The 20,827-nt window shown below is 37.4% G+C and overlaps 4 protein-coding genes and 1 long non-coding RNA gene across 5 annotated transcripts in view; 3 read left to right on the top strand and 2 right to left on the bottom strand.

Annotated features, from left to right (window-relative positions):
* Positions 1–335: 335 nt before the first annotated feature.
* l(1)G0320 (signal sequence receptor subunit 1 l(1)G0320) lies at positions 336–3,442 on the top strand. Its single transcript, XM_089847278.1, has 7 exons — positions 336–543; positions 970–1,170; positions 1,292–1,419; positions 1,476–1,607; positions 1,661–1,828; positions 1,911–2,013; positions 2,084–3,442. Exons 1-7 carry the CDS (start codon positions 480–482, stop codon positions 2,161–2,163), a joined length of 876 nt encoding a protein of 291 aa, XP_089703404.1. The 5' UTR covers positions 336–479; the 3' UTR covers positions 2,164–3,442.
* On the bottom strand, positions 3,191–5,317 carry LOC149650682 (gamma-soluble NSF attachment protein-like). Its single transcript, XM_089847276.1, has 8 exons — positions 5,202–5,317; positions 4,874–4,941; positions 4,719–4,803; positions 4,484–4,642; positions 4,358–4,424; positions 4,064–4,293; positions 3,877–3,997; positions 3,191–3,816 (listed from the first exon to the last, which is right to left on the bottom strand). Exons 1-8 carry the CDS (start codon positions 5,258–5,260, stop codon positions 3,691–3,693), a joined length of 915 nt encoding a protein of 304 aa, XP_089703402.1. The 5' UTR covers positions 5,261–5,317; the 3' UTR covers positions 3,191–3,690.
* Positions 5,318–5,500: 183 nt separating this feature from the next.
* Cyt-c1 (Cytochrome c1) lies at positions 5,501–7,187 on the top strand. The gene is made up of 5 exons (XM_089847277.1): positions 5,501–5,650; positions 5,942–5,986; positions 6,048–6,199; positions 6,258–6,804; positions 6,873–7,187. Exons 1-5 carry the CDS (start codon positions 5,579–5,581, stop codon positions 6,978–6,980), a joined length of 924 nt encoding a protein of 307 aa, XP_089703403.1. The 5' UTR covers positions 5,501–5,578; the 3' UTR covers positions 6,981–7,187.
* A 1,438-nt stretch (positions 7,188–8,625) lies between these two features.
* The window catches only part of LOC149650684 (uncharacterized), a 163,471-nt gene continuing 151,269 nt past the window's right edge, over positions 8,626–20,827 (top strand). Inside the window, exon 1 of the mRNA XM_089847281.1 lies at positions 8,626–8,745. The gene's annotated coding sequence lies outside the window, so the exon portion shown is untranslated. The remainder of the gene's footprint in view (positions 8,746–20,827) is intronic.
* LOC149650685 (uncharacterized) lies at positions 12,681–19,586 on the bottom strand. Its single transcript, XR_016370844.1, has 3 exons — positions 19,400–19,586; positions 14,440–14,643; positions 12,681–14,365 (listed from the first exon to the last, which is right to left on the bottom strand). It is a non-coding gene; the product is annotated as an uncharacterized LOC149650685 (long non-coding RNA).

Here is a 20,827-nt window from a genome sequence, read left to right on the forward strand (position 1 = left end):
GTTCACCGTTCACCAGGCTGGGAATTAGCACACATCCTCTGGTCCAAAACCAGTTTATTAATTGCTTGGACTAGTTTTTTAATTCAAAAAGTGGGGGTTACTGGTCCTCGGGACCAGTTTATTAATTGCAAATCTATAGGAGAACAAAGGCTGGGACCACTCCGGAGACCAGTTTATTATTTAGGACACTAGGGGGATCACTGGTCCCAAGGACTAGTTTAAAAATTATCCTTATTTCTAAGTCTGTCACCATTCACCTACTTAGGCAGCCGGTTACTTCTCCAGCGCCGTCTATCTACAATGTAATTTATTGGCTTCTATTTCTCCCAGCCGCTCTAGCATGCTTTTGTGAGTGGTCGGTGTACGTACGGTCTCAGGTTAGCGTCTGTCGGTGCCGAGCGTGATTTGTCGGCTGATTCAAATATCGATTTCCATCCTTTAATGTGCTAAACTATAGTAATTAATTTAAAATTAGAAAAATGTTACGCAAATTTATGTTCCTGTTGATGCTCGTATTACCTTTATTTTTAATCCACGGAAATAGTAAGTTCAGAAAATATTTTGTATTGACCTCCAATGCATCTATCAAAGGCCAAGGTTTAGCGAGCGTATTTAAAGCCCATGTATGTAACGTGTGTGTTTTGATAAGGCTACGTGGCATAGATAACCCGGTTCTTTTCGTTAAAATCGCTTATTCTGCAAAATGTTCGTGTAGTTTCGGTATAAAAGAAGGGCGTCAAGAATTTATTAACAGCGATTTAACTAAATAGTTATAAATAGTGGTGTAGTTTAGTTGTTAAACTATTACAGTATGTTGACAGCTGACCCCCATAACATCTGAGTTCGTTTTCTCGTAGTTTTTCTGGAAAGAACTTTATTTCTATATCAGTCATATACTTTCTACACTAATTAGAAACTAATTAACGTGACCAAATGAGAGTTATCTCAAAATATAAATACCCTAAACAGCTGTAGGCCTAGCAAGAGCAGACCCCACGGAGGAGGAAGAAGATGATGTTCAGGTTGATATGGAAGATGCACCAACCAGTGAAGGTCCCGAGACTGCAGTCGTGGACCAAGAAGAAGATGATGATGACGAAAAACCGCTGAAACCTTCACCCGACGCTGACACTTACTTTCTCTTTACTAAACCCACTGGATCCTCTCTAGGTATGTTTATGACGCGTAAACGCAGCGTTGTAATCGAACTCTTGTAACGGGCTCCCCGTTACATCGTATGCTCAAGTAACACATTTTTAATAGAAATTTCTATTAAATTACTAATGTTCAGAGCTCCCAGCTGGTAAGGATGTTCAGTTCCTCGTTGGTTTTACCAATAAGGGTTCTAAAGATTTTACGGTTGAAACTATGGATGCCTCATTTCGTTACCCCATGGATTTCTCCTTCTACATTCAAAATGTACATCTTAATTTATTCCATTGATATTTTTGCGCGCTCATATTAGTATATTTCAGTTTACAACAATTGGATTCAACCGTGTTGTGAAACCGAAACAACAAATCTCTCTGTACTACACTTTTTACGTTAGCGAAACTTTCAGTTCTAGACCATTTGGCTTGACTGTAAACTTGAAATACAAGGATATTGTAAGTTTATATTAATTAACCCTTTATCGCGAAGCTAAATACGTTCATTTTAGGAGGGACTCGATTATCTTGACGCTGTTTTTAACGATACTGTCAATATCATTGAAATTGATGAAGGATTAGACGGAGAAACCTTCTTTTTGTACGTTTTCCTAGCTGCCTGCGCAGTTTTAATACTCGTTGCTGGACAGCAATTCTTGGTGTCCTTCGGAGTAAGAGCTGTAAGATATGAACTCCACCCAAACTCTAAACTAAACTAAACTGAACTAGAAAGAAATTAATTTAACGCTGATATATTTTCAGAAAAAGTCTCGTCCAGCTTCTAAAGCCAAGATTGAAACCGGAACTCAAAATCCTAATGATGTAGACTTTGACTGGTTACCTCAGGGTCATCTTAATGAATTTAGTAAGCGTAGGCTTATAGATAATTGAAATTAAAAGCGTAATTTTAATTTTAATTTAACTATTTTTATTAGACAAATCGCCAAAACGATCTCCGAGGCAGTCGACAAGATTGAGGAGGGCAAAGAGAAGTACGGGGTCAGCGGATGAATAGTTGTTTAATGCATAAATAAAAATAATTGTGCAAATGAGAGAGAAAGTGCTTGGATTATGACGTGTTTACGATCATGGTGTGTGGTGGTTCATATTTTTTTTTATATACATACATACATTAAAAAATATATTTGGAAACTTAAAAAAATTAATTAAGTTTTATTGGATAAGGGTTACTGATTGTAGCATTGGGGGGAAAGGGTCCCGGTTTATTAATTAATTTAATTTAATTTACTTCTCTGATGAGTTATTTTTGGTTTTTAAATTCCTAATTAAATTAATAGTAGTACCACAAGGGAATAAGAGAGAAGGGACACACTTTATAGCTCCATAATGCTTTACACTCGTAACAACAGTCTTACCAACCTCTAATCAACTACCCTTCACTCATTGGCTATCTAACTTCTGCCTTAGCTGTGACGTCACATAAGAAGGTGACGTCTCGGTTGACGAATAAAAAGTAGTTTTGTTTACAACTTTACATTGAAGGAGATAAAAAATGGCCGAATTTCATGTTGATAAACGAAATCAAGCTGTGCAATTAATTTAGATACACGGGTACCAAAATCATATAATTTGAAGATAATAAATTGATGAAAACTAATTATTCTGAATTAATATTAAAAATACAAATTAGTTTCAATAAAATACATACTTGAGGTTATAATTACATGAGAACGAAACATGGACAGCCCTAAGCCTTTGGAGAATGAAAATCTAGCAGACAAATGAGCCGATACCGCGGAGAACTTAAAGAACTATTTTTGCAGTAAATTGGTTAAAAGCTGCGTACTTGCGCAAAGTTTTCGCGGTTTTCTTGAGGTTGGTCGGACTCTCGTTACCAAAGCAGGCTCTAATGTCTCCCTTCTCTCTTATTCCCTTCTGGTAGTACCCATTTACGCCATTGCCATTCCCTTAGTTAAAATTTAACTAAATGATCACGGTATCTGTGATAAAAATAATATCATCTGTGCAAAAGAAATAAAATAAATTGTAAATAAATAATTGTTACAGTTAGACGGGGAAAGTTAATTAATTAATTAAGTTTATTTACTAAATAGATCAGAATGCTTAATTGTTATCTTCTTGAGCTTAATTTAATCTTTATCAACATTTAAAGAACTTAATCTCTCTATACACAAAATAATTAATTTAATATTGTATGCAATGCATTTTGGATTTAAGTTAACACCTAAAGAATCTTGAATCCACTTTGCCTAGAATACGTAACGTAACGTATCATAATCTAAGCCAATAAAAAGAAAGAACTTTTTCGTACAGATTTGATTTGACATTTAAGTTTGCAACATGACTGGCCAACTAACCAACCCTATTATTAATATATACATATATATATATATTGGAATGATTTTAATTAATTAATCTTAAAAGTTCTTTAATTAGAAAAACGTAACGGTAAGTAAACTTCTTTCAGCACACACACACGTGACGTGACGTAAAAGAGATGTAAATAATTATAATTTCTTTTTAATGTACAGTTTTTAATAATTAATTAATTAAGTCTTTTTTATAGTAAAGCGGAGTAATCTTCTTTTTCCGTATCATTAGAGCTACTAGGGGCGTCTAAATTCCCCTTTTTCGCTGCTCGGAGACCCGCAAAGTGTTGTTGTAGAGTACGTGCTAATTTGGCATACTGAAATTAATAATAACAGTTAAATTACTTAAAACATCAATCAATCGGGTAAACATTTACTTCAATATCCATGTGTTTGAAGAAAGGATTATTAAGCGCATTGTACACTTGTTCCGGATCTCCTTGATCATACCCTTCAAGTACTTCTACGAGTGAAAATCGTTCATCCCTTCCAACATAACTGTAACGGAAGTAATATAGAAACTGCAACCTCTAGAACTGCTAAAAGTTAATTTAAAATTAAAACCTTCCGTATTCTTTGAAAACTTTATCAGCTGCAACAAAATCCTCCAATGTTAAGTGAAGTAAGCATAAGGCTATGACTAGACGTCCTGCAGCTGGAGCGTCTTCAGCTTCTAAATGACTTTGAAGCTCCTTCTTGATCATTTTAACGCCTTCATCGTATCTCTTCAGTTTAATTAAGAGCCTCGATGCCTTACCAGCGTAATCTGCAGCTTGTTTCGAGCGTTCTTCAAGCTGCAACATTAAATATTACCCTTGAACCCGAGTTATTTCGTTAACAATATAATTCTTCACGTACAGAAACAATTTCTGCAGCTCGAGTGTAAAGTCTAATGGCTTCATCTGGCATCTTGCTTTCAATCATTCTAATATAAATTTGCAGTTATTAATTCGCAATGCATCGTAAAACAACTTTAAATATTACTTTGCTCCTTTTTCTAAGACCATAGCGGCAGTATCGGGGGAGCCATGTTCTTGAAATAATTGACAGGCCCGACTAACGTATTCCACAACCTTATCATATTCTTCCAGGTCTTTACTAACAAATGCAGCTTGCTCTAAACTCTTGCCAGCTGAAAAGTAACTGAGGTACTTGTCAAGAATAATGTTCTTAATAAGTTTTTGGGTTAGAAATTTTCTAAGGATTTTACAAAAGATACGATTGATTTTTGCCATAAGAATCTGCAGCTCTGAGTAGGGCTGTTCGCGCTTGCTGCAGGGATTTGGCACCCTTAAACGCCGTAGCTATAAAAACGTACGTTTAACGTAAACATTAAACTATTCTATTATTACACGCAATTGGCAAGTCATTCACCAGCTTTTGAAAACTCGGTAGCAGCATTATCATAGTCTGGTCTCCATTTCATAAACCCCGTTTTTAAGCTAAATTTGAGGGTAAATAATTTAATTATGCATATTGGGGTGATTTAATTATCAAACAATAATAGGACATTCACACTTTTCACACCAAAAACACAAGTGACAAATTGACAAGTGACAGCCACGCAACCAAGGGCTTGGAACTTATAAGTACGGGCGGTGGTATCTCTGACTCAAAACTTATTATTACTTTAGACGAAATGGTTCTCGTTAGGAACGATATAATACTTGATCTATTATTTAAATAATTTTATTCACTTTACCATTTTTCCGCTTGTCTTATGCACTCCTCCGCTTCCGCTATCTTCCTCTCCGCGGCCATTTTGTTGGTTTGCCAAAAAATTGCCACTGGATTGTATGAAGGGACGAAGAGCTGCAGCTGCAAGTTCGAGAACTTGAAGTATGTTCCATATATTTAATTTTAATGTTAAAATTATGATTATAATAACAAGAATATAGTAGATGTCTCTAAATTTATAAAACTAAGCAGTAAGAGGCTAAAAACCCATATTTTATAATAAAAAAATTAAAGCTTATTTCCGTTTCTGTACATTATCCGCAGAAAGTGGGGCGGTAACGAATTTTTGCCCCTTCCCAAGGACTTTTCGCCGACGGGATCCGTTTTCCGAAAAACGAGGATATGGCATCGGTTGTAACGAAATTTCAAGCTTCTTCCCTTCTAAAATTACAGAATGGGATCTCAACGAGAAAGGTAAAATAAATTTTAATCCTTTTTCCATATATTTATTATTATAATAGTTATAATACCGTAAGACAAAATGACCTTAGATCGCCATATAACCTTTAAAAACTAAGCCTTGGTCACACGCAGTCTGCAATTAGTGCATATCATAGAAATATGGTGCATATAGTGGTTTTATTATTTTGACCCCTTACGTAACATTTGTTATTTAGAATTAGACGCCCGAAAGTTTATAAAATTATAGAAATGAAGCTGAGCTTTTCTGTATAAACATTTTTAACTTGAAAATATCTATTTTAGGCATCTTTATCTACATTTAAGTCATTGCCAAAGTCAAAGAAAATTGTGAGTAATTCTAAAACCATAACGGTAAATCTATAGTTTCTAAGACTCTTTTGAAAATTAGCTCATAACGACAGCTGGGATTGCAACTGCAGGCGCAGCTAGCTTAGTTTATGCTCTGAACAATGCTGTGGAAGCTTCTGATTTAGAGTTACACCCTCCCGTTCAAAAATGGAGCCATAACTCTTCAATCTTTAGCTCATTGGATCATGCTAGGTAAATTAAATCTCGGTTTATTATAAAAACACTAATTAATCAAGTATATTTTAATTAGTATTCGCCGTGGCTATGAAGTATATAAAAACGTCTGTGCAGCTTGCCACAGCATGAAATTCATTGCCTACCGTAACTTGATCAACGTTTCGCATACTGAGGAAGAAGCGAAGAACGAAGCCGCTGAAATTCAAGTTTTGGATGGTCCTGATGAAGAAGGACAAATGTTCTTACGTCCTGGAAAGCTTTCCGATTATTTCCCTAATCCTTATCCTAATGACGAAGCTGCCAGGGCCGCTAACAACGGAGCTTTACCTCCGGATCTAAGTTACATTAGTTTGGCCAGGCATGGCGGAGAGGATTACATCTTTTCCTTGTTAACCGGTTATTGCGATCCACCGGAAGGAGTGCAAATCAGGGAAGGCCTCTATTTCAATCCTTATTTCCAAGGAGGAGCTATCGGTATGGCTCAAGCTCTTTACAATGAGGCCATGGAGTACAGTGACGGAACACCGGCTACCGCCAGTCAAATGGCTAAGGATGTTGCCACTTTCTTGAAATGGTGCTCTGAACCAGAATGGGATGATCGTCATAGGATGGCCATTAAGGTAATCTAGTAAAAACTCTTTTCCACTGATATTTCTAACAATTTTAATTGATATTTCCCTTCATTTAGGTTCTTATGATCATGTCTGTCTTGATAAGCGTGGCTTATTACTATAAACGTCATCGATGGAATGCGTTGAAGAGCAGAAAGATTGAATTTAAACCTCCTTCAAAGTAAATTGAAAAAAAAAACATAGGTAATTTAAGAAAGATGAATTATGTACATGTAGATAATATCAATTCCGGTAAAGCACTGAATAAAAACCAACCTGGCTGAAATATTAAAGAAATTTAAATTAAAAATCATTTTTCTGTCGATCGTCTATTCGTCTTTGAAGTTAAAAGTGAAACAAATCAATAAAGTTAAGCTTTTGCTTTGAACCCACCCACAATTTTTAATCATTAGTAGTATTCAAGATATTCAAGAATTTGTTTAAAGTCACGCGTAGTTCTAATGATTTTCATCTAAATTGATCAGTGTATTTTGGTGGTTGTTATAAAAACAATTTAAATTATTTTAATGAAAATTCTTTATGTAGTCTAAAAAAAAAACAAATCTTATCTGAAAAGCTATATTAGCTCGTTGTTGGAATCAGTTTTGATTGATTGATTGATTAATAAAAATGATTCAGGGTTTTCAAAACAATATTTTAATTTTACTGAAATAAAATTTAAGGTGGGGTTATCTTCTGCAACACGCGCGACTACTTGTTTATTTTCCTATTTCTTTAATTCAAAATTAAATTCATCCCTTGAATTTTGCAAAAACTCGCCTACAACGATAATTATTAAGGTCAATTGCAATTTCGCAGCTCTGTTTGACGCTAGGGGGCGCGATGCTGGTGGGGGGGGGGGGGTAAAACTTCGCCTTCTGTCTCACATTTTGGCGCCGGCGCTGTAGGCATGTTGGGGTATGAGACTTAAGGTACGTTCACACACCAATACCGACTCAATTTTTAAATTGAGTCGGCATTGTTCACACTTGCAAGGGAATCAGTTGACAACTTATTTGCCCAACTAGTTTAGATATTTCAACAGTATCGGTTCACACCACGGATGTGTATTGTCAAAGCGCGAGCAGCTTGCGTCGTGATGCGCGTGATCGAATGGGCTATGGTATTGTACACTTAATGCGAGTCTCATCCCATGTGAAATACCCCTGAAAACTAGAAACTAGCTCCCAAAACCGAAGCAACTTCAAGAAACCGCGTTTGTAATTAGCTTCTCGAGTATCAGTTTTGACCGCAATGAACTTTGGAAACGTTTTGAATCGCTTCGGACAGGTTTCCCGTGTAAGTGTGAACGTGGCTTTAAAAGACAATGGATTAACCACCATGTATGTCTCGATACTGAGGGGGTTTGCTTAGCCCCTTTTTAACATCGAAGTGGCATATATAAACTCAAGGTCAACGCCTGTCTAAAGTTCACTATAAGAGTAGTGTCGGTAGAGAGGGGAGTAGACGGTGTATCCCTCCCTCTAGGCGCGCTTTTGTAAGAGAGGACACTGTACGCGCCTGGTAGGGGGGATGACACTGAGCTAAGAGATAGAAGGGTATAGAGTGCTGTCAGTTGTGACGTCAGATGCAAGGTTAAACGTCACGAGTCTGCCTTTAGCAATGGGCGGCCATGACAGTTACCGTTTTTTCTTTATGGGAAAACAGCATGGGTGACGTCACACCGGCGCTTCTGACAGCACTCTATAACGTTTGCATACGTAACCTGACATTACTCTATTCTCCCACACTCATAATCCACGTGGTACAAAAATACTTTATTAAGTCCTTTCTTCTGGTTAGAAGCGGCTTGTTGTTTAAACGCTCTACGCGAAAGTTAATTTTTATTTTTAATCATCATTCATTTGTGGTCATCTTTTAAAGACGATTTGTGGTTATTAAATGAACAGTTATTAAATCTATCTGGTCTCTCTTCGCTGCGAAATTATGGTAAGTTTTTAATTTTTCATTAATCATGCATCAGGGTCACGGCTTCATGGTACGGAGCCTTAGTGTTGCCAGGCCATTTATGAGTCAAGATATTGCAGAGATAAAGGTTAGCCGTTCAGTTTAAATCAGTACTTTACGAACTTGACTCACAGAGGGCCCGACAAGACTGTAATGAATTTTAAGCTTAGGGAAGGGGGGGGGGGTTAGAATTTTCTGTTGCCCATTTAGTGGGAACTATATTGTGGTGACGTCACACCCTCTTATCTCTTACCTCGGTTTTGGCGACCATATTGGAAGTCGTCAGCTGGGAATTAAAATACAATATAGAACCAAATAATTCCTTCACGTCACGTGGTTTTTCACCCTCGCGATACTTGTAACCTTGAAGGTCCTGATGGCATTTGACCTAGAGGTAGACCTAGTGCGCTGCGCTGTGATGATATTGATAAGCTTGAGTTTTGGAACTGACCTAAAGGGCTTCATAAAAGAGAAGAAGCTCTAGTTGACTGTAACTTGGTATTATGGGGTTTTTTGGGAACACCCTCTTCTGGTATAAGCTTCCGAAATAGTTTTCCTAAATAACGTAAAATAACAGTTTACCTCTCACCATCGTAATCGGCTTATTTAAAGGAAATAATAGTTCTTTCCCCCAAAAAATTCCGTTTGGATATTTTTTGCTTATACTGTAGTCCAAAGTTTGTCTCTCGAAGTAAGGTTCACGGCTTAATCTTTATGCCTTCAACCATTTACTTCCGCTTGAACTTACTTGGACAGATGCGCGCTTGCAAAATGTACAGATGGACTTTAACTCATCAGATATAATGCTCGATGTTGTTTCATAAAGAATAATTTTCTAAATGACCTTGCCTTATGACCTTTTAATATGATACGACGACATCGGACCTCGTGCGATGAACACGTGTTCCAGTCGACTTTCTAGGCCTACTTCTCTTCCAAAAATTTCTAATATATACTTCTTGACTTTAGGTCTGCTTTCGGTGATGTATTTCTGCTAAGTATTTATAGCCCGTTTTTTAATTTTACACGGAATTTTTCCGTTTAAAATTTAAGAAACGGCACCAAAACCCCTGTCCCTGTCCCTGTCCCTGTCCCTGTGCCGGACGTACGCTTACGATGAGAGAGAGAGAGATCGGTAGCGTACGCGGTGGCGATACGAAGCTCCGCGTAGAGAGAGAACTGCCTGCCTGGTATATTAGTGAGAGGGGGAAGAGGGAGAGGGGGCATCCCGCTCGGAGAGAGAGGAAAGAAAGGTAGTTTAAATCTCGCGGGCTTTTTTGAGTGAAGGGAAACAAGATGATAATTTTCGTGCACTACTGCACTTTGTGCGCGTGATACATCAGAGATTATGCTGGATGGTTAGGTTAGGTTTCGTAAAATAGAGGGGACGCTTTACGGTCATAGTGATTTCTGGTTTAGGGGATCCAGGATTTTGTTTAAATACATTATTTGATTCGTATGGTTTTTAAAAATTATACTTTAGTGGGGTGCACAATTTAGTTTCATTAATATTATTTGAAATGTGACGTTATTAGAAATTAAAGGGATACACGATTGTGTTTCAGAAATGTTTTTAGTTGTACGATTTATTGGAAATCAACTATACGGGGGGTCACGTGAGCCGTGTATTAGTGAGAGGGGGAAGAGGGAGAGGGGGCATCCCGCTCGGAGAGAGAGGAAAGAAAGGTAGTTTACATCTCGCGGGCTTTTTTGAGTGAAGGGAAACAAGATGATAATTTTCGTGCACTACTGCACTTTGTGCGCGTGATACATCAGAGATTATGCTGGATGGTTAGGTTAGGTTTCGTAAAATAGAGGGGACGCTTTACGGTCATAGTGATTTCTGGTTTAGGGGATCCAGGATTTTGTTTAAATACATTATTTGATTCGTATGGTTTTTAAAAATTATACTTTAGTGGGGTGCACAATTTAGTTTCATTAATATTATTTGAAATGTGACGTTATTAGAAATTAAAGGGATACACGATTGTGTTTCAGAAATGTTTTTAGTTGTCAACTATACGGGGGGTCACGTGAGCCGTGTAAAATTACTATTAAGGCCCAGCCCTTGGGCCATCTTGTCTAGAAAGGGGTCGGCCGCTGGCCGCCGATAAGTTAGTTTGGCAAAACGCCAGTTGTTCCTTCACAGTTTTTCTTTTTCCCCCGTTTTGCACACTCCGAGCATTAGAACCTAATCTTTGAATATATTCTTCTTTACTCCGGTACTTGTTAGCCAAAGCGAATAAGGCTAATGGTTTCTCATCCGCGCTACCCGCTACTACATACAGTAGTCAGAGATGCTCCAGAATCCCTTACAGCTATGAAAAAGGCCCTTTATAGATCTAACCCTCCCTGGGTCAATTTTTGCTCCGTTGCGTATGATACTGCGGTATTATGCCCGCAAGAAAATGAATATTCAGGTCGGCCAGAATTTCTTGTATTTTCTAAATAATGTTTTTTCATCGGTAAACTTTATTAGAGTGATTGCGCAAATACTAATAATGTTGTTGTTGGGGTTAAATGATAATATTCTTGTATTTAACCATTCTTGGCAAGATTCATCCATAGATTAGTGTACAGATATTATGTACATACATAATAGTAAATTTATAATAGTTTTTCCAAAAATTGGATAGATTTTATCTTAGTTTCCAAAGAGTTTCGAGGTAGAATTTTCAATTTAATTTATCAGCAATTTCTTTCACTTTGCACTTAAATTCCGTAGCAATTCATTTTCCAACAGGCAAGGGGGGAAACGCGAGTTACCCAAGCCAGAACGAGAGGAGAGAAGGCCCGCGGAGATAGGCGATCAAATTAGCGCCCGGGAATAAAAATATGGGAGCTCTAAAACTTTGCGAAACCCTTTCGGAGGTTTTCCAAATAATGAACTCTAGGCGAACGCGCGGCCAAAGGCTCGGGGTAGTTTGCTAGATATACGCGTCTAAAATGGCTGCGAAAAAGAGACCGGGGCATAAAAGCAAATTAAATTAACTAAAGGTCTCGGAAAGAAGCTCCCGCCTAGTATGCTGGTCTTTCTCCAACCTTAGAAGTACATCAACGCGAAGTTGTTATAGGAAACCAATTGGGTCATTTTGACTCATTTCAGTCAGCGAAATGGGGCCCCTCGATCCTTATACCTTTACCATCCGAGAACTCGTTATTGATTGCTTAAGGAACCGTACGAGACCCGTACCTTGAAGATCAATGAATACTTTATAATAATCAACTCGAGTATTTTCGAAAGTGGACTGGACCACCGAAAAATCGCAACAGCTAGAAAAGGTCGGCAGTAATAAATTAGGCTTAACGTCGCATCGCATCGCTCCAAACAACTGCCTTATTAATCTTGTCACCCGTCGGCTATTTGCTTACTGATAGGTAACTCTAATCCCTAGCCCACCCCATATTCTCTTTCCTCGCGTGCTAGGACCTTTTTTCTTTTGGACTAGCTGTCACCCGAGAGGACTGCGTGTGAAGGTCCCCATAGACCCCCGATGCCCTCTTTTTATCCCTTCATACTCCAGTCTATCTAGAGCTAGGTTACGCGATAATGTGTAGAAGGTTACGCGCATAATTTTGAGGTACCTAAAATCAAAGGTCAAACTGGTCACGATATTTCCGGGATCGAGGTTTGAATTTGGAATCAGTTACCACCGAATCTTATATCTTCAATTCAACAGTCTTTGCATGAGAGACCAAATGCAAATTAACCATAGAAAAACGGGGTTTAAATGAAAATTTTGGTTTAAATGAGAATTTGGGTTTGGTTCGAGAACAGTCGCTGTGAATTTATTTAAATAAACCTTGGGTTCTAGTACAACTCCTATCTTTCCTAAGCCTTTGTGTGCTCTAAAACTAGTCGTCGCTTTAAGAGACTCAATGTATTGTATAATTGCGCCCCCATGTACTGCTCTGGATATCAAATTATGGGTGTATGTTCATTCCACGCGTTTTAACAAACACCCTTCTTGTTGAAATGTTATATAAGCCAACCCTGCTACAAAAATGAATTTGATCAACCATCAGTCTCACGAAAGGTCAAAGGAAAGAGCGAAAGAAAAAAATCAAAGAAAGGTACATAATGGGCTAGGGGCTAAAAGATGATCTTTTTATCTTGGCAATTCATTAAGAGCTCGCTCGAGCCCAAAGTGACTGTCATACAAGTAGGGCAAAAGCTCGATCACCAAAAAGAAACGGAACGATGTGTGCGCCTCGTACCCTAAAGGAAGAACAGAAGCTATCGCTAAAGGGGTGAACCAAGCGAGCCATCGAGTAGTTTTATCTAATTTACGGTAGACTTAAATAACAACTTTATCTGGACTAACGGACGGACAACCGACGGTTATTTTCTTTCTGTAAAAACAACGACTGAACGACGATCGTGTGTTGGGAACTAAACGGCTTTTCTCTGTCAAATATTGTTTCGCAGCAAAATAATGAAGTTAACTAAACTGACAAATTTGAAGGCGAAAGGCACGTAATCCTTCTTCTTTGAAATGGCAAGTCAATAAAGCCGGATACACTTCTATTTTATTTGTTTTTTGTCCGCTTCGACTTGAATCACTCGACAAAAAAAGGTAATGATAAATATTAGAATTCAAAATATTTCGACCAAACATCAATAGCGATTCTCGTAAGCTCTCCACGCATCTGGAATTAACGATTTGACTCGACCCAGCCGCATTCGGTTCTTTGGCATATACTAGTTAACGTTCGCTGAAATGGCAAGGGAGAATGGGCTGTCATTTTCAATAAGTAAGAAAAGTGGCGTAAGCCTGGTGGTCAGTTCCCGCAGGTCCTTCCGCACTGCACTGGACTGACCGACCAAATGCCGTTGTTTGTTTGTTACTTCTGTTTGTCTTCTCTTTTCGGGGATGTTTTGGCGGTTCCCTCCCCTCTTCCAATACATCCGGGAATCTAACTCTCTGAAAATTGGCAGTGTTTGAACGGTCAAAGAATAATTTTATTACGCTAGCTCGCTGCTTCAGTTTTTCAAGCTGACTCTACCATATATCTTAATTCCAACAGAAGGGTTGAAAAGACACTAACGAATGAACACGCGGTATAGTTTTGATATGGAGAAGTACTATGAAAATACCAGAGAAAACTCCAACATGATTTGTAGTATTTTGTAGATTCTTGTTGTTAGTACTGTTCCGTGGTTATGGTAGCTGCTAGACTAGCTGTCATTGAGAATGATTTACAATTACAGTTTGTTTAATGTAACTAATCAAACGATTTAAGCTTGGGAACTGGATTAGGCCTAGATTTTGGTAATTTGCTGATGCCGCTGAAATTGTATTACGCTGGATAAAGCTGAGACGGTAAGCCCCTGGGCGGCAGGGTTGATTCTTGATTCGTCTTTAAGCAAGCAATCTTGGTGGCTGGTCGGGGCGTTTCTTGTCTTTATAAGGAAGACAATAAAAGGAAAAATGGCCTATCATCTGGTTTTGACTGTTTCCTTCGGAACTATTCGCCTCATTAGGTGGATTGCTTGTTTCTTTTTCCTTGGCGTGCCATTCTGACTGACCACCGAGCAAAAATTGTCCCGATAGATTCCCGTTTCTTCTCTTTTTTTGCAGACCGATATATAAACTGCTAACTGAAAGACAAAGAAAGAAAGTAGCCTTGATTATTTTCACGCCTTACTGCCCCAATTTAATTCCCACCATTTACTTTTAAAGGATGTTTTATTTCTTTTGGTTCTTCGTAACCTCCTATATGAGTTTCGATTTGCCACAAAATCCTTGATTGAAACTGCAAGGGTATCACTTTTTATACAAACTTTCGAGGTATTTTTTTTTCCTTCGATGGGATGAACGAAATTGCAGTTATTCGGGGGGCCATGGTACTTGGAGGGAGGTTGTGGTCAGTACAGGGCTACCATTTAAATTAAAAAGGATCCAATTAATATTAAGTCAACCCGGAACCATATAAACCCAATAGGGGATTCCTTTAAGCTCACTGGACAAAATTAATTCTTTGCCGGTCCTTTATCGAGATATAAATTTTAGCATGGTATAAGCGTAAGTTTATAAGATATGTTCCATAAGTATGGCACCACTTATACTTCGTAATGCTAGAGACTTACAGCTCGAGCTAGTTCGAGAACGACGTAAGCGAGAATTGACTACACTCGGTTAGTTTTGCAGTCCATCTTCCTATTTAGTCTGTGCTATAAGAAATAAGAGCGCCTCATCAGGCATCGCTTTACGAGAATCTATGACGTTTCAGGTACGTCACAAGCTCTCACTAGTGACAAACTAACTTATGGAGCGTATCTTATGAACTCGATGTAAGTAACGATATTGGAAAAATTCCATAGACCCTTTAGCTTTTAATTTATGCGATACGTGAATAATCGTTTTCGGAATTGATCATTTTAAATAACCGCCACATGTATTTGAGCTTGCTAAGCCTAAAGCGAAATCCTTCGAAACACGGCTTGACTATTCTACTTAATTAATTTTAGTCGCTGTTTCCAAGGAATTCCGTTTCCCATCCTCCAAACCCTCAATCCGGTAATTAAATCCCCGAAACTTGGCGAAACAGCCCAGCTCCCATCCTAATCAATAGTGTATCAGATGAGAGAGAGAGTAAGGGCTACACCAAAATTACTCCATTTACTTTGTTTTAGCTATTAGACTTTCCGGAAACGGGTGTTACTCTTCCACCCAGGTATCTACTGGCAATCTCCAAGGCCTAACCTTAATTTCAAGCCCGCAGTTGTAAATATTTCGGTGAATTTTCTATTTATCTTTATTGGAGGGTCGGTCGGTCTGTCAAGGCTTAGGCTCTCTGAGTAATGCGAAGTAGACTGAAAGGGTTTATTAATTGCTATTGTTCGGAAGAAGCAATTTACCGGCCCGCGATTTAGCTTCTTTCAAGAATAAAAAAAACAGTGTCGCTTTTTCAAACCAGTATTTCTGACACATCAAAGTCGCAGTGTACGATTCTCAGCTCTTCAAAGGAATTCTTGGTATGATTTAAACTTGAGAAAGGAAATAAATTCGACTTAATCCCGCAAGATATTTTATAAATAAAAAAAAATAATAATCCTTAAAGTTTGGCTATGCATCTCTGAAAAATGGATAATAACACAAAAATACAAAGAAAACTGTCTCTTCGAAGGTACATACTGTGTATCGTAAATCCCGGGCTGGTTTTACATGGAAATAAGCTCTCTTTTTTTCTTGGAAAGTATTTTGCCGCAACGTTTCTCCGTAAATCCATACGAATGAATACGTTTCCAATTTGAATCTTATCCCATGAGAAAACAACCGGTATATATAGTTAGTTTTAAAAAATCTCGATTGAAGTTCGGGATTTTTTTCTTCTCTTTCTTTGCCCTCGAGGATACAAAAAAGCCAAAAACCAATTTTGATATTTTGATGATGTGCCCGCATTTTTTCAATTGAATTTTAATATAAACAAACTAGAAAATTAGCCAGTCGTATGGTCTATAATTATTTTTACATAGGGTCTTAAGACCGAAATACGTTAGTATTGCATTTTAGAGTCATACTCAAGCTTAAGGGGATCATGCGCAAAATACTCCAATCATAACTTGTAAACGGAGTCATAGAAGTTCTAAGGGAAATCAATACTATATCTTCAGATCTCCACATTTAATCATTCTTGATTTTTGCTACAGGATTTTAATATATATATATATATAATTTCGTTGCCCCTTATTTACTAAATAAAATATAGTAGGCCTACCTCATCTTTATTAGAAAAATTTTCTAAAATCTTTCGTAAGCCTTTGGGATATAATTTCAAGTTTTGAGAAATATTTATTTTCTCTTTCGTGAACAAGAAAAACAAAATATTTTTCGTTTATGAAAGATTCATCCACGCTCTTTTATTTCTTCACTTTTTGTATCATGATTTATTGGCTTTTGTATTCAAAGAGAATTCGAGAATTTATCTTAGAGTTATCATTTTTGGGTTACCCCCATTTTTCTTCTACTATTGTAGATATTTTTTATTTCCAATATGCAAATTTCTTACTTAAAATATATTGAAAAAAAAAAAGAAAAAAAAATTACAGTAGAAATACACGACCTTGGTGAAAATAAAATGGAATGCAGCAGTCTACAATAATCCTCATTTTTTTAAGTGATGCCAAGATCATCGATTACTTTTATCAGCCTTAGTTTGTTAACTGCTCTTGAATATAGGTATATGGTCCATACTTAACTATAGGAGAGGTAAAAATTAATACAATTAAGTTCGAAAGATGTTTTCCTAAACGACATTTCTCACGTAATTAACTTAAATACTAGTTATTATGATGCAATGAATTTAATTACACCATAAAGAGTTTTTTTAATACCCTTAAAAAGAAATTTTAACTTAACTAAATTCCCCTCCAGCGCATTTTGTTAATTACCTAAATTTCGTAGCTATTATTTAACGATATAGTACATGGTATATGTACAATAATTCCAAGTACCTTCCGATACAGGGGGTGGTAACTCATAAACAAGTTCATCCATGGTGTTGAAAATCGTTTGTACAACGATATTAAAACAAGCCAGGCGGAAACCCGCTTCGCTACTATCTCGTCGTCACGTTTCTATATAAGATCCATCCAGTTCTCTCTTGTACCACGCAGGGCATCGTTAATCGAAAGACCATTAAGGGTAGCCGGGTTACCCCCCTTTCTCATCTCAGTATCGGGTCATTTTGATCTATATTGCGATTTATCAATAGTTCGTGTCAACTCGGGTTCGTAGCGTCGTTGACAGTTTATCCAACGTTATACGATATTAATCGCGATCCATATATGGCGGCAAAGATTGACCGTATAAAACAATATCATTTTAGGGCCCTGGCTACCACCCACCCGGCCCGCTTCCTCTTTTTGCGCTTGATTTACGGGAAGTAATTACCACTAGTAGCCGGCCGCATCGTGGCGCGCGCGCTACGATAAAGTTTAGCTCGGCCAAGAAGACACCATACACCATCCCTGTCCTCCTAACACAAACCTCGAAAAGTGATTTTTGTATCCGATTTTTAAGCTCGGGTTCAAATATGTACTCGATGTCTGTCTTCATTGTGTATTGATACCAAAGTTTTAAGCCCTGCCGTATCAAATTCGGAACTATGTTACTCGTCTCTCCAATTTCAGGTTAAATTCAAGGGAGCTTTAATGAGGTAACATTAGCATCAAATCATCATTAAAATTGTTGTTATTGAAGGTAAATAAGTTCGAGTATTTAATGTCGGGGTTAAGACGGCAAACTGAACAGAATATTCACTTTATGGTACAAGTGGTGCTATGGAGGTCATTGTCTATAGGGGGCAACTTCTTTTCTATATTGCACCCTTGCTCTTTTTGGTTGCGCGGGGGCAAAGCAATGACGTGATGAATTGCGTCTTTGTCGATTGAAGCGCGCGATTCCATTGGAGAAGGGGATTGAGCTTTAAAAGGCATTGAAGAATAAACCCTTTTTCCTGGAAAATTATTGTAAACCCCAAAGATCTTTTTTTTTATTCCTCGAGTTTCAATCTTAGAGCTCCGAATTTCCTCTTATTTCTTTATTTTGGGTGGCTTCTTCACTCTTCCAACTTTTTCCAGCTCTTTAAGGATAATGCAATTTGAAACATTCCCGCCTCTACTTATTTCGCGCCTTTTTTAAAGAGGACCATGCAGAGATCATAATGCATTTTCTAGGAAAATCTTCCAAAATTTGATTTTTGACATTATTGACGAAAATTAAATGAGCTTCTGATAATGCATAATAATAGAGAGAAAAAAAAGTTGAAATAGGTAATTTAATTTTAGACTAAAAATTTCTTTGATCTCCAGTTCTTCCGCGAGACCTCCGTGACCCGTAATACTTCAAACTTTTCAACATTAAAGTTAATTATAAATGCAAAACTTAACGGATATTTCTGGGTACTTATCTTGAATTTTATCGTCGCGTATTCAATCCACCTTATTCCCGATGCGTGTGGCAAGGCTTAACGCTCGATTTCTAACTGACAAATAATGCGTAGTCTGCTTCAAAGGTAGCGTGTTAAGCCTTGTCTCACCCATCGGGAATAAGGGAGATTAAAATTCAGGAAAAAGATAAATAATAGACCTTGAACCTACTTTACCAATCTCGTTATACAAGATCTTAACTCAATCCTCTTAAACCTAAATTCATCTATTATCAAGAATGTCCCTTTTCTTCAGTATAATCACGTGACATTGTCAATAGTTAAAGCGCGCGGGATTCTATTAAATCACAAGCAAAGGCTTAACGAAAATTAATGAATTCACGAAATAAAGTGACATTAAGCTCTCGAGGTACATCGTGCCAAATTTTTAAAATTCGAACAAGGTTTAACGGATTTATTAATTTAGGCTTTTATTCTAGCGCCACAACCCACTTTTAAATATAGACATGGTTGGCGAAAATAACCGTTAAAATTTCATTTTACACTTTGACCTTAAAAATAAGAGTATCGTTGGCTAAAAGAAAAAAAAATAATCAATATGATGTACCAAGATCATTTCCCCGATATTTTCCGGCTATTGTACTGAAAAATGACAAATGGACCTTCCTTCAAATTTCCGAAATATCGTAATCATGTTTAATATATTTGAAACGGAAAAAGGCATCGAAACCCAGGGACTTACAGCTTCTATCGACGGGAAACGATGTTTCGACATTTTTTTTTTGTCATTAACCCTATGTAGTTGAAGAGCGGGTTCGGTTGCCATCTGACTGCGTGGCTGTAAAAAGTGGGAGGAGGATAGTTGTTGGAAAATAGCGTCGGAAAACGCCTAGGGTTGAAATATCATATTGAACTGTTTTTCCAGACGCCTATAGCACGCAATAAAAGAAACATTTTCAGCACTCTAAAATTTCGTGTCGCCAAAATAATAAAAAAAGAAAGAAAATAACTTGTAGAAATGGGAGGGGTCTAAAGGACACGTGCGAGGTAAAAATGTTCGCGCCAAAATGTCGAATATTTTTCATGTGAAACAATAACAACCGTTTTTAAACCTTGACTGAAGATGTATTGGGTTTCAATAACAATTATAGTTGCACTTGGACTTTAAACACGAGATGACAATAGACTACACCCTACACTCTCCCATCTTCTAAGAATTGTCAAAAATTTTAAAAACTAATCCTGGAAGTCTTGGAAGATCACATCCAGTATTGTCCCCACTCGTAAGATCAGGTGAAAATCTTACCAAAATTAAAGCTTTTGTTTCATATAAACCTGATACTGATATCGAACCTAAATTGATCTTATGCCTTGGTTTGGACTTGAATTGAAACCGTTCAACGATAAAAGACTTAAAAGACGTCGAATTGGGAGATAGGAGCGCGTTTTCAGAGAATTTATTTAATCTCCCAGTGAATATGGGAATGGCCTGACAACACTGGGTTGAAAACTATGATTCATTAGTACCAGAAAACCTACGATACTATCAGTATTCACGTAATAATTTTATCAATTCATAACTACAGAAATTCTATTGCTACTATAGACTGGTCAGATGAAGATGTCCATGATCTTCACATTTTTTCTTAGTATTTTTTTTCCCCGATAGACGAAGCTTTTTGGTACTTTTAGCTAGCCTGTAATAGGACTAATGTCTTGTCCTACTTTCATTTCTACTTGTGTTTTTTCCTTCCACTTCCTACTGCTGCCAAAGGTTCGCCTTCTTCCTATAAAGAGGAGCGTAGTCTATCATTTTTTGGTTCGGTGTTGCTTTTAAGAATCTGAAATTTCAGATGTTTGGAACTGCAGGCTCTTATTTTTATTTTTATTTTTTAAAGGGCATTGGGTTTTATCAGTAGAAACTTAAGTACGTTGCAGTTTTGGTGGTAGTAGTAGTGTACATGTAAGAGCGTAAAACGAAATTATGGGGTCTGCTTGCCTTCCAACTGGTGATTTTAAAAAAACTTTAATCGACATAGGACTATATTTGATAGCCCTCTCTCGCTCTATCTCTAATGCGAATTGGTTTTTGCACTGTTATTTAGTTTAGTGTAGGAGCACCCAAAAATATCTGTGGTTATATAAGTACTTGCCTATCATAAGTTCATTT

This window comes from Phalangium opilio, unplaced genomic scaffold (genome assembly GCF_054372755.1).
Source record: "Phalangium opilio isolate 3A_F unplaced genomic scaffold, DU_Popi_V2 ptg000082l_1, whole genome shotgun sequence".
NCBI lineage: Eukaryota > Metazoa > Arthropoda > Arachnida > Opiliones > Phalangiidae > Phalangium > Phalangium opilio.

Excerpts from the sequence above, each read along its gene's own strand:
- LOC149650682 (XM_089847276.1), bottom strand. The coding sequence starts at position 5,260 with ATGGCCGCGGAGAGGAAGATAGCGGAAGCGGAGGAGTGCATAAGACAA. Across the intron at positions 4,643-4,718 it reads TCTTATGGCAAAAATCAATC|TTACTTTTCAGCTGGCAAGA; the intron begins GTATCTTTTGTA and ends CAAGTACCTCAG. Across the intron at positions 3,817-3,876 it reads TCAAACACATGGATATTGAA|TATGCCAAATTAGCACGTAC; the intron begins GTAAATGTTTAC and ends TATTAATTTCAG.
- Cyt-c1 (XM_089847277.1), top strand. The coding sequence starts at position 5,579 with ATGGCATCGGTTGTAACGAAATTTCAAGCTTCTTCCCTTCTAAAATTA. Across the intron at positions 5,987-6,047 it reads TGCCAAAGTCAAAGAAAATT|CTCATAACGACAGCTGGGAT; the intron begins GTGAGTAATTCT and ends TTTGAAAATTAG. Across the intron at positions 6,200-6,257 it reads AGCTCATTGGATCATGCTAG|TATTCGCCGTGGCTATGAAG; the intron begins GTAAATTAAATC and ends TATTTTAATTAG.